The sequence below is a fragment of the Python bivittatus genome, unplaced genomic scaffold, assembly GCF_059951505.1.
Source record: "Python bivittatus isolate LINGU-HERP-01145 unplaced genomic scaffold, Pbiv_v1 ctg000020_np1212, whole genome shotgun sequence".
Lineage (NCBI taxonomy): Eukaryota > Metazoa > Chordata > Lepidosauria > Squamata > Pythonidae > Python > Python bivittatus.
The window spans coordinates 57,330,689-57,343,267 of NW_028277030.1; the positions used below are offsets into that span (position 1 = coordinate 57,330,689).

General features: G+C 39.5%; 1 protein-coding gene across 3 annotated transcripts in view; it reads right to left on the reverse strand.

Annotated features, from left to right (window-relative positions):
* The window catches only part of PREP (prolyl endopeptidase), a 108,757-nt gene extending 96,448 nt beyond the window's left edge, over nucleotides 1–12,309 (reverse strand). For 2 of the 3 annotated variants that reach the window (XM_088138879.1, XM_007425561.4), the window contains exons 1-5: nucleotides 12,137–12,309; nucleotides 6,012–6,086; nucleotides 954–1,087; nucleotides 593–723; nucleotides 44–253 (exon numbers count right to left, since the gene is read on the reverse strand). In XM_088138879.1, coding sequence (XP_087995005.1) covers nucleotides 44–253; nucleotides 593–723; nucleotides 954–1,087; nucleotides 6,012–6,086; nucleotides 12,137–12,181 — 595 coding nt within the window. In that variant the 5' untranslated portion in view covers nucleotides 12,182–12,309. The remainder of the gene's footprint in view (nucleotides 1–43; nucleotides 254–592; nucleotides 724–953; nucleotides 1,088–6,011; nucleotides 6,087–12,136) is intronic. The other variant, XM_088138887.1, reaches the window with a different exon arrangement.
* Between the last annotated feature and the right edge of the window lie 270 nt (nucleotides 12,310–12,579).

Here is a 12,579-nt window from a genome sequence, read left to right on the forward strand (position 1 = left end):
TTAAGCTAGGTTCTTATAGGAACCTTTATTGTCTACCACTCACCATCACTTTTGCCATCCTTTTTGGGATAGGAATTGTAGAACATGCCTCTGCCATCATGCGTCCAAGCCATACAACTGAATTTTACCATTTCCAGAGTGTCTGGAAGTTCTTCAGCACCATCCACCTTCATAAATTTAATTGTTACCCAGTCTGATCCACTGGAACTCAAGCCATATGCAAAATATTCACCATCTTCACTGAATGCAAATCCTGTGGGTTATATACATATCATATTAGCAATAATATTTTCTTTTATTGTGCTGGTTCAATTTTTCTAAGCTGGTGTCTCTCCAGATGTGTTGGGAATACAAGTCTCAGAATTCTTAACAATCATAGTTAAAAGCTACACTATTCCTTGCCTTTAATACATAAGCAACAGTTAAACCTTCTCAAACCTGGATGTTCTTCAGATGCACAGAAGTTAAATTTCTTTAGAATTTCCACATATGCATGTGTTCATGATTTGTGACATCTTTATTCGTAACTCAAAGTAGGCAATCTTTCACAAATATCCCAACTCAAGCATTTCAAAAAATCTGTTATACTGACCTCGTAAAGCCACAGTGCCATCATCTGAAAGTTTATTAGGGTCAAGAAATACTCTGCCATCGGTGTCCAAAGTATCTTGCACATATAATACTCGTTGGTTCTGAAGTCCAGAATTATAAAAGTGAAAATACCTAGAAGACACGTGTGATAGTGTTCTCAATTTTAAGTATAGCCAAGTCTAGATAGAAAAATTATCCCAGTAAATAATCTCAAAAGCAAACCCACAATAGACATATGTATATTACTGTGTTGAGACTCAATGAACATATGGCACATAATCCACAATCCTCAGCATTACAGCAATGATTTTGACTATGAGCCAATTGGTTGCTGACATATGCGCACAAAAGTCTTGACATACCTTTTCCCTTTCTTGAAATGGCAACTATACTTGGGATAGTCATATAGTTCAGTCATTCGCTCTTTAAATAGCCCTCGGACACTGCATTGTTCAAGGAAGGGCACCGTTATTTTATTTTGGGCTTCTACAAATGCCTAAGGGAAAAGTAAGACAGCATATCCAGTTAGACAAGCATGTGTGTTGATCGGAATAGTGAAAGAAAAGTTATGTGCTGATTGTGTGTAATTTCATAATTTTACCTCAAAACTAGAACAAAGGTTCTCTACTAGGCATAAAGCATAATAGTCTCCAAACTAAATTGTACTGTATTGTAAAATTGTAATAAAATATTTTTTAAAATATCCAAACTAAATTGGCTATCTAGTTTTCAGGTCACAGTAACAACCTACCCAGTTTTCTCATTATCGAGCTGTTTTCAGCATAAAAATAAGTTGGCATGGAGTTTTGGTGTGAGATGAATAGGTCCTTGCAAAAAATAGCCTATCATTTTTCACTGACAACTCTACATTTTCTGTCTCCTTTTCAAGTGCTACATCAAACAATTTTCTGAAATACCAAGGGACTCAATGAAAGGACTCCAAGCAGACGTATTGAAACAGACAATATTTTTACCACTTGTTCAACTTATCCAGAATGAGCAAACTAGCATTAAGTGATATTATTAACTTAATATGTGGCAGCCAGCCCTGACTCAGAGAAGCCTGCCTGAGGAAGTTGTGGGCACTCAAGCACCTGAGTCTGATATGGCTGGCAGTCACCAGGAACAGCTGCACCTGCGATCAGAGGATGAGGAACAGGAGCTGAGTGTCCACCTGGGTGCAAGTGTGCCATGTGCTTCAGTAAGCAGAACAACAATGCACCATGCATCTCCTCACTTGGCAAGGGCATTCCTAGTCTTCACTGGCTTTACTGGTGAGGACTCTACAGATGGTCCTTGCTTAACAACCACTCGTTCAGCAACCGTTTGAACTTACAATGATGCTGAACAAGTGGTGGCTATGACAGATCCTCGTACTTACATCGGTCACAGTGTCCCCACGGTCATGTGACCGCAATCAGAGCGCTTGGCACCTGGCTCGCAATTACAACATCGCAGTGTCCTGCGGTCACATGATTGTCATTTGCGACCTTCTTTGCTGGCTTACTACAAGCAAAGTTCGATGGGGAAGCCAGCAGGAGGTCACAAATGGTGACCATGCAACGTCCTCGCTTAATGACCCATAGTGATTTGCTTAATGATGGCAACCAGAAGTGCTGGAATTTCCATTGTTAAGCAGTGCAGTCATGTGACATTGCACTTTATGACCACGTTGCTTAGCAATAGAAATTCTGGTCCCAATTACCATTATTGAGAACTAACTGTACCTAAAAACCACCAGAAGCCTCACCTACCTGGACTCCATACACTTGAAACCATGATCTTCTGGTATCCTGAAACTCTGCATTTCTGATCATGGTCCAGCTGCCAACCCACCCATTACACTTAGATCTCGGGACATGACCTGACTACACTTCCACCCACTGTGTTGGATTCTGGCCACTTGAAAGGTGTTGCAGGCAAACTCTCCAGGGATTTGGGGCTTTTCCTGAATCAAGTATGCACTTGTATACACTCCCTGCCTGCCGCTGCCTGAATTTACTCAATTTTAAGTAAAGCTTCTTGCAAACTACTTCCCTCCCTCCCTCCCTCCCTCCCTCTCTCTCTCTATATATATGTCTAGCCTGGAACAGGACATAATACAGATATGAATCCAAGTAGCTTTATTTAGCCTTTTTTTTAATTGAACTTCAACAGCAACAACTTACTTGACCTATGTTAAGCATATTTGTGTAAGGAGACAGGAACAAATTTAATCAAGTTTAATTGCAAAGTAGAGTACTTTTAATGCCAAAATTAATTACTGCTTTTTTGAAAAAGTGCAGAAATATAGAGCTTCGTGCATTATCTCACCCAGCAGTTCCTTACAGAAAAAAGGAGGTGAAGATGATGACAGCAAAAGTGTGTATTAATTTTTGGACAGCCTGATTCATTTCAAAGAAAGTTTTGCTGCATCCAATGGAGTTTCCAGCAGAGTCCTATGAATATTTACTGAGAAGACTCACTGAGTTTAAAAGGACCTAGTAACAAATGATTGTGTGCTGGATGCAGCCTTAAAAGCTAAACTAGACAAAGCATTAAACATGTATATAGGAAAAGAAGCACTGCTTGCTGCTGCTTTTATGGAAAGCAGCTAGCTGGGGAAGAAGAGGCAGGAGTAAAATTGAAATCTTTCTTCCTTTCTTTTGTATTTCAACAAACACACACACACACACACACACACACTCACACACAGATAGACAAAACCAGTTTGGTCTAGTGGTTAAGGCACCAGGCTAGAAACCAGGAGACTATAAGTTGTAGTCCTGCCTTAGGCATGAAAACTAGCTGGGTGACTTTTGTTAGGTGTGCTCGCAGCCTTGAGTTATTTATAAAAATAATAAAGGCGGGATAAAAAATAAATCTCAAAAAAAAAAAAACTGGAAAGGACAGGAAAAGGAACCAAAACCAGAAAGTCTGTCTTCCAACAGCAGACCATCTTGGCTGTTCAGCAACAGCTCCTACTTCCTCTCTCTTACTCAGCAGAGAGGAATGGGGTTCACAATCATGCCAAATGAGAAAATACAAGCAGAGAATTCTGACACTTAGTATGAAGAAAAGCAACCCAATGTTTACCACCCATTTGCAAGTACATGTTTCATGTTATGTGTTTAATTCATATACAGGTAGTCCTTGTTTAACAACTATAATTGGGACCAGCAATTTAGTTATTAAGCAAAGTGGTTGCTACGTGAAATGGTGACTTTGATTATGAACTTACTTCAGCTTTCCTTTGCTTTACAGACCTGCGAAGATCATAAATGTGAGTACTGGTTGCAAAGTTACTTTTTCATCACCGCCATAACTATAAATGGTCGCCAAACAAGGCAGTCACTAAACAAGGACTACCTGTATTACAGCTGACACAACCTGTCAGGGAAGTTACAAATTTAGCCAGTGGAGGAGAAATAGAATAAAGGAATCAGGAGGAAGCATTATATTAGCTCCAATGAAAGACACTGATGGTTTCTGCAAGGTAACGTCAAATTCCTTGGACAACAGCAAGACGTTCCACATATTAGTCAGTCAGTGGAACCTGGTGAAAAATACAATGTCTCCTCCCTTTAGGGGAAGCACTTATCTGTGTCAGGATTCATTTTAAGCAAGTTAAACACCATGAGCACTTTCTCTGTAATCAGTTTATAACCAAGCCAATTATAATTCTTCTGCCCTCACTTCACATTCCATATATCTTTCAAACTCATCAAGTTACTTGAGTCTAGTGCAGATACAATGGTGCCAATCTCTTAAGAACTTTGATGTGACTTAAAGACTCCTCCCTTCCTGTTCTAGTGTGAATTTCTACCATAACTATTGCCCAGTATCGTCAGCATGATTAATGCTAATTGGCTTTTCTTATAAAGGTTTGCAAACTCTCTTCAACTCTAAACAGTTTATGTTGGTGTAAACAAAATATTAGTAACTAGTTAACACTGTAAGGAAAGGGAAAGGGAACCCATTCCAGAAGATAGGAAGAAATTAGGAAGAAGGGATTCAAGTTGAAAGCTCAATTTCTTCACCAGGTATAGACTAACTGAAAATGTAATTCGTTCTATTTACAGATCAGTTATTTGACAAATAGTATCTACACACTCATCTTGTAAAATAAAGGCAAATTGATGTACATGCTTAGTTAAAAGTTACTGTTGCTTGCCAAGATGAATTGATTATGCATACATATTCTACAGCATAAAGTGTAATTCTTCACTAGACAAAACAGAAATTTCCAGAAAGTAAGTTTCTTTCTTGCTTAAGTTCTTGCTGACCCATGGAGCTGTTTGAGGTCCATATAATTTCATTAGTTTGCTTTGACCACCTGGGTGTGTTTTTATTAACTATTTGTTTGTCTTACAAATAATTTTGCAATAATACATTTTAATCTTTTATAAGGAAAGTCTTTTCCCACCTCTGTTACATGGAATAAAAGAGGAGGAGAATTTGAGCAATAAGGATGCAAACAATGCAGGGATTCACACGGTAATCTTGATAATGATAACGGCCAAGCTGAAGAAGCAGCAGTACAGAAGTACACAACTATAAGCTATTTTCAGTGCCAAAAAGACAGACCACTCCAAATGCAGAGTTAAGTGGGAAGAAAGGCAGCAGACTATCTTAATGCTGACTAACTCAACAAAGGAGAAGTAACACAAACTTGGCACTTCTGGAAGTAACTCAACCCTCTTCCTCTTGCTTCCCAGGCTCTCTCTTAAACATGAGTTTTCTCTATGCTTCCTCTGTTCCACAAACAATGTATAAGGAATCCATGTCTCATTTCTTACCTTCATATATTCATAGATCTAAAATATTGCAATATGTTAGAAATAGGCAATTTAGTGATCTCAAGATATACTGGATTCTATTTCTACCATCCCTTCCACTGATCATATTGGTTAGGTTTTGTAAGAAGCTCTCAAGCAATATGTTATTAGTTTGTTCTTGCCATTTCCTTATTCAGTGGTGTGTACCTTCAATTCCTGACAAGGCAAGTCCTTCAAACAATAAGTGGGAGATTTTGGGCCCAATGCATTTGACTACAGTATGCTACTGCTTCTCTTACTCCATAAGCCCAAGACCATATAGTAATTGCTGTGCAACTCCACTGGAAGTATAGAATTGCTTAGTCCAAAAGCTATGCTAGCCAAACAGTATCTTATCATTTGACTAACAGCAGTCCTTCAATTATTCTTTCTAGTCTTTCTACCTGAAATCAAAAGGATTAAACTATTGGTCCATTTACATTTATAACTGTGTATGCTGTTCTACAATGGCTTTCCAGAATTGTTTTCTCAGCCCTGCCTGGAAATGCTGGGGATTGAACCTCAAATCTTTCTTTTAAATGGCTTTCTATATACAAAATGCACATTGGCCTGGTTTACATAGATACAACTGCTCCAAATGCCAAAGTTATTGTATGTGCTTACCTTTGTTTGTTCGCTGTCGGGATCTTCAAGCCAGCTATAAGGGTCACATATCTTGCAGCCATGATAGTCATCTACCTTTAAAAAAAAATCCAGAGATGTGTAAACAAATGCTCTACAGTTCTCTAATATTAGAATTAGTTATATGGAGTTAAAATAAGTTATTTTTCTGGAAAGCAGATAATGCAGGTGGAGAAGGTAAATAATTTTATCCACCTGTCTGATCGCAGAGCAATAGCTTCTTCCAAAGAATTGATTAATCAATTAATTATAAGTTGAGCTCCAATGCTGAGGATCTAACGTAGCCATCTGTGATCCTATCACAGAAGTCTGTGGATATAATGCCATTTGACTCAACTGCACACTGACAGGAAGAAGAGACAAAAAGGATGGATAGTGGACTAAAATCTTCCAAAAATATAGATCACTTTGATTGTTATTATTTTTATTTATCATATTTATATAGCTGCCCATTCTGTTACCAAAGATATGATTTCTGCAATTGCTATGCCCAGTATGGCTGTATGCAAGGGCTTCTTTCTCCACTTGCCTAACAGCCATTATGCTCTCCATATGACATGTTGACTTTGGGACTTGCTAAGATGCATATTTTCAAAAGCAAGAATCATTTATTACTCTAATTGCTTGATCCTACATTTTAAAGTACTTAAGCCTACTGATTTCTGTGGCCAGGAATTTATCTTATTTTTCATAGAATCAATGTAAGTTTATACACATAGAAACCAAAAAGCTAATAATGTTCTAATAACAGGTTGCCTAAATTGCAACAGAATTCCTTTATATAACTTGTCCTATGTAAAATTTCAAGAAAGACCTTTTAATACAAGCCACAACTTCATTACAAGAAGGTATCTGCAGAGTTTGTTATTAGTGCATAGCAGATATAATTTATTTTAGCAGAAATAATCTATCGTCCCAATTTTCATAATAAAACATTTCTACTGTAATAATATGTTTTGTAATGGATCAGCCTGGAGTGTCACAAAATTGTAGATTTCTAAAGAAATCGAGAGGAAATGCATGTGTTTCCCATGCACACTCCTTTTTTTATCAAGGTATGTAAGAGGGCTGAAGCCGCCAAGTTACTGAGACCCGATAGAACCACCCTCATGCTTTCTACAACCAAGGCCAAGAATTAAAGAAATCCATTATCAAGTAAGGAAGGAGAAAGAAGGGTAGGATTTAAACCCTGACTCTGATATAAATACAGCTTAATTCCTAGATCCTGCAGTAGTTGATCTCCTCTGGTGTCTGCAATAAAAGCAACTTATCTAAACCTTATTTTCACTCTTAACTGCTAGCTTCTGAGTGCAAGTTTTGTATCTCTAGAGAAAGATTTATCTCCATGCCTTGGGTGCAGTATTCTGACATGTCCACGTGTCTTTCCCATTCAGATAATGTCAGACTTACCAGGTAGACCAGACAGGAAACACGACCAGATAAACTAATTTGACTTTATTGTAAAGCTACATTAAAAGAATCTTTCAAGTCTGAAAGTATAATTCTTTCGCCGTCACCTTTACAGCCTGAGAACTTAGGGAGGGTCCCTTCTGAGCCTCTTGCTCCACCCACTATGCAGCTGCAGCCTATGCCGTCTCTTATCTGACTGTTCCCCAGGCAGCATCTCTTTGCCTGTCTCCCAAGGTCTTTCCCACATGCCATTACAGATAAAGCACTGGTGCCCTGACTAACTGTACATACACGACATTTAGACTTTAGAAAGACACTGTGGATGAGAATTTTTGTTGCAAAAATGATTAAAGGTATCATGTAATATGTATATAGATAGAAATAACAAAAATGTAATCAAAGAGGGCATGGAATGGTTAACATTAAAAAAGAAAAGAAAATGAAATACAATTTTTATGGAAATTAGAAGCCGTGTTGGAGTGGATAAAGAGGGCTACACAAGGAGATGTAGCAGAGTGAATGGAATTAAAAATAAAAGTGATGAAATGATTTTGGAAGAAACTGAAATCAGGGAAAGCTGGAAGGAATATTTTAGAGATCTGTGTGGGATCTCATATCATATCATAGTAGTAGTATGTTGTGGAATTGAAATGACTGCTCTCAGTGTTAGCATCCCAGAAAAAAAAATGATGAAAAGTAAGTCATAAATGCTGTGCAAATGTTGAAATATGGTAAGGCTGCAGTTTTGTTCAACTACAGATATGTTAAAATATAGATGTGGTTCAGCTATGAAGTGATGGTGTAACTTGTTTAAAATGTGTCTGAAGAATTCACCTGTGCCTTACTGTACAGGGGAACAATGACAGCATTCTTTCAAATGGAAAATTAACAAGAGAGAATGCAAAAACTACAAGGGTGTTAAGTATGTCTGGAAAATCATTGACAGAACTGCAATCAGAAGGGAATCAAAAGTTACAAGGAACAAAATTTGTGAAGTGCTGGTGCAGCTTTATGCCAGTCAGATAGTGTATGGACCAGATTTTTGCTCTTCAGCAGGTCACTGAAAAACATACGAATGTAAGAAAGAAGTTTATTACATATTTGTTGATTTAGAGAAAGTATATGATGAACTCAATAGGTATGAACCATATGTTCTTGCAGCCATTTTATATACTGTATAATGTAATGTAATGTAATGTAATGTAATGTAATGTAATGTAATATAATATAATATAATATAATATAATATAATATAATATAAATTAAGGCTGCCCGAGAGAGAGAGAGAGAGAGAGAATGAGAATGAGAATGAGAATGAGAATGGCTTCCCTCTCTAAGAGAGATTTTACTTACTTTTATGTTTCCCCAGCCATACACATCTCACTTCCATATATTGGTTGAATGAAGTTGAATGTAGTGAAATAATAAATGTGCAATGGAAATCAAGAAGAGATAGGTTTAACAATGAATCAGTGCTGAATGAACGTGGACTGAATACAAAATAGGTGACCAGTATGAAGGAAGTACATTGAGGTGGCTTGGTCATATATAGCAACTGAATACCAAATTGCAAAACAAATATATGAAGAAATGGACCAAGAAAAAGAAGAAATCTGAGAAAGTGATGGTTGAATGCTGTCGATGAGATTCTGAAAAAGAGAGTGGTCAGAAGTTTAAAAAACAAAAGGCAATGTATGAAGCAGTGTCTGACCACAGTGGAAGCAAGGCTTGCTTACAACCACCAAAAGACATGGAGTGGTACAATGAAAGGAGTTGATGTACTTTTAGCTATGCTTCTTTTGTTTTCTTTTCCTTTTCCTTATCTCATCTCTTTAATTGGGGGGGGGGGCTTACTATTTCTAACTCCTTTTCTGTGTTCCCCACAACACTACTTCCTTCGAAAGAGAGCAGCATGATGAGTATATATGCACTCAGCAAGTAGATACTCTAAAATCCGGCTTAATATGGTAGACGGATGGATGTCAGGCTAGCTGGGTTGCATTTACTGCTAGACTAGGTAAGTCACCTGTATTCTGGAGATATGGGCAGCATAACTCATCAAAGTTATCCTCCTGAAAGGCTGAATTTGCCACCCTTCATAGTAATCCCAAAAGAAGAAAAACAGGGTTAGCCGATATTCAGCCATGAAATTCAGGCCTCTTTATCAATGATCTTTCAGCAAAAGTAGGTGTTGGACCAGAAAATAAACCTAAATACAAAGACTTGGAATTCAGTTCCATGACAGCAGTAGAGCTTATTCTCCGCTATATCATTTCAGATTGCTATCCTTTTTCTGCCTATTATTTCTTTATTGAAGATAACCTGCTCATCTCCTGGCAAGGGGTACACAAGACTGCAGTCTTCCTACTCAATTCGGAACAATTTTATTCAGAAGGAAAGCCTATATATTTCAATGGAAAATACATTTATATTAGTCAGTACTGGATTGCAGACCTACGGTATATCTACACACAGACACACACACCTACTTAGGAAGAAAGGCACTGGCCAGGGATCCGATATTGTTTATTAATTGATTTGTGAGGTTAATCACTAAGCAGCAAAGAAAGGCGATCAAGGTTTCTTCTCTCACCTTGAGAACCTATGATCACTACTAAATCCTAAGGAGAAGAAGAAGAAAATCTTTACTGCGGTCTATGACCTACATTTATTTATAAATGTATTATTTATTTATATTTATTATTATACATAATAAAACTCAGTAATGTACATCAGGTTACATACAGTAACTGCTCACGAATTCTATTACAGAGTTGTAATAGAATTGTACAGAGTTCTGTATTCATTACAGCTGGCCTGCACAACATACAGTCCATGGGCCTCATGTGGCCCACCAAACAGCCGTGTAGAGCCCGCTGGCGTTTAGTAATCAATTCACCATCAGTGACTCCCCAAAAAACACTCTGCTGAGCATCTCCAGGCCTGATACTGCCAGCTCCATCACTGCCACCACCCTGTTGGCTGCTGAACAGCTGATCGGCATGGCAGGTATTCCTTTGCGCCCCATGATGATTTTTAATTTGTTAACATGGCCCTTTTCCCTCTACAAGTTGTGCAGGCCTGAGTTACAGAAATTGACTGCTGAGGGAAAAGCATCCTGAATTCATTCAGCTACTCTTTTCTTACTACTGTTACTTCATTTATAGGAGAAAAAGACTGTGACTCCAGGAGCTTCCAGGCCAAGTCTTGGTTCCAACAGACCTGCTTCTTCAAACTGTACCTACCATACATGGGGCTTAATTTTCCATCCCATCCCACATTTAGCACAATCATCCCCCCCTTCAAAAATGCCACTGGCACCAAAGAAGCTATTTAGCGTGTAAACAAGTCAGAACTTTCTCCCAGAAGACCAGCAAAGCAAATTAGATAAATTGGGGAAGGAGCGGTCCTGATGAGGATACATTCAAGAAACCAGTGACTTTCCTTATGGTGTCAGACCCACATACCTCTGAAACCACTGAGGTATCAACAGCTATTTCAAATCATTTGTAAATGCTAATGGAAGGCCTGGTTGTGATATTGTATGGATCTGAAGTCTGTGCTGTCACATAGGATGAATGAATGAAAGGTTAATTAAAATCAACAGCTGAAGTTTTGCCAATCATTACTTAATAAGACTGATTTAAAAAAAAATGAATAATATACTTTAGTGTCAGATCATATAAAAAGCAGGAAAAAATTACAGTTTCACAATACACCAGAAAAAGGAGGCTTCAAAGACATTTCAATCACTTTATCAGAATGGAGTTTATTTCATGCCTGGGGTACTCATGCAGAATTTCTTTTGAAACGTTACAGATGTTAGGGATCTGCTCAGGTATACAGACAACACAGCAGCTGCTAAGGTGCAAAAGGCTGTCCATTTTTCCTCACTGTCAAGTTTAATTTTTCAGCTTCCAGTTAAGAATTTACACATGAAACTTACACAGAGGGACCCATAGGGATCAACCTCAAATACATTTGTTGTGGGGAAGAAACAAAACATAGTATAGATCCAATACCAGAAGCATATCATTCTTCTTCACAATCACTTCAATCATATGTCATGATGTAGAGAACTAATGTGCTGCAGGAAAAATGCCTGAAGGACAGCCTCAAGCAAATCAACCCACTTGCTATTAATAAGCCCATGGTTATAGTGGCCACCTGATTTGGCAAAAATGTTTCTCTATTTGAACAACAGGTTTTGCTTTAACTTTAGGGTTGGGTGTGGCAAAAATGTGCCAATACTAAACTTCCAAGGTAAGGCACACAATCCCCCCCGCCCCCAACAGCCCCCAAGTTTCTAGAAATATAAACGAGCAACTAGATCAAAGTGAGAACACGCAGGAATTCTGCTTTCAGTAATCAACGTTGCCAGAGAATATAAGGACCCAAATAGCTGGATCTCCCTCTCGCCCAAAACCCAGGGTATCAGAAACACTCAGAGGACCGTACAACTGGTCTAGGTGCTTGTTCACATGCTATACACGCGTAATAGTTCTCTTAAGATCTCAAGTATCTAGATGCGGGGGGGCCGTTTTGAACCACAGAAGTCTCCCCCGGGAATGTGTACACAGAGGGAGCCGCGCTAAGAGCAGGAAGTCTGGAGCAGGAGAGAGCCTCCGACGGGCGAGAGCGGGGCAAAAGAAGGGGAGCGGCAGGGCAGGGTTCCGGGGAGAGACGCCTGTACTCACGGAGGTCTCATCGCGAAACACCTCGGGGTACTGGAAAACCTGCATGCTGGTGAGGGAAGGCAGGAAGAGACGGCAGGCGCCTCGGCGGTGCGGACGGCAAAGGGGCGGGAAGAAGGAAGAGGTGGACCCAGGCAGCGCAGGGCAGAGGAAAGCGCCGTGCCTCTTCAGCCGGCAACGGGCGTGCGAGCGCTCCGCCGCCGCTAGACCCTCCCATCCCCAACGAGGAGTTTCCACCTCCGGCGAAAGAGAAGAGAAGAGAAGCGAGGCGAGGAGGCTCCAGCCGCCGCATGGCTCCCCCTACAGCAAGCCACCAGCGAGGCTCGGCGAGGCTCTCTCTCCGCCTCGGCCGGAGGAAGGATTTGCCCAGCCGAGGGCGAATGACAGCTCCGCAAGTGGCCCAAAGGCGAAGGAAGCTGACTGGGCCGGTTGCACCTGCTTCACCG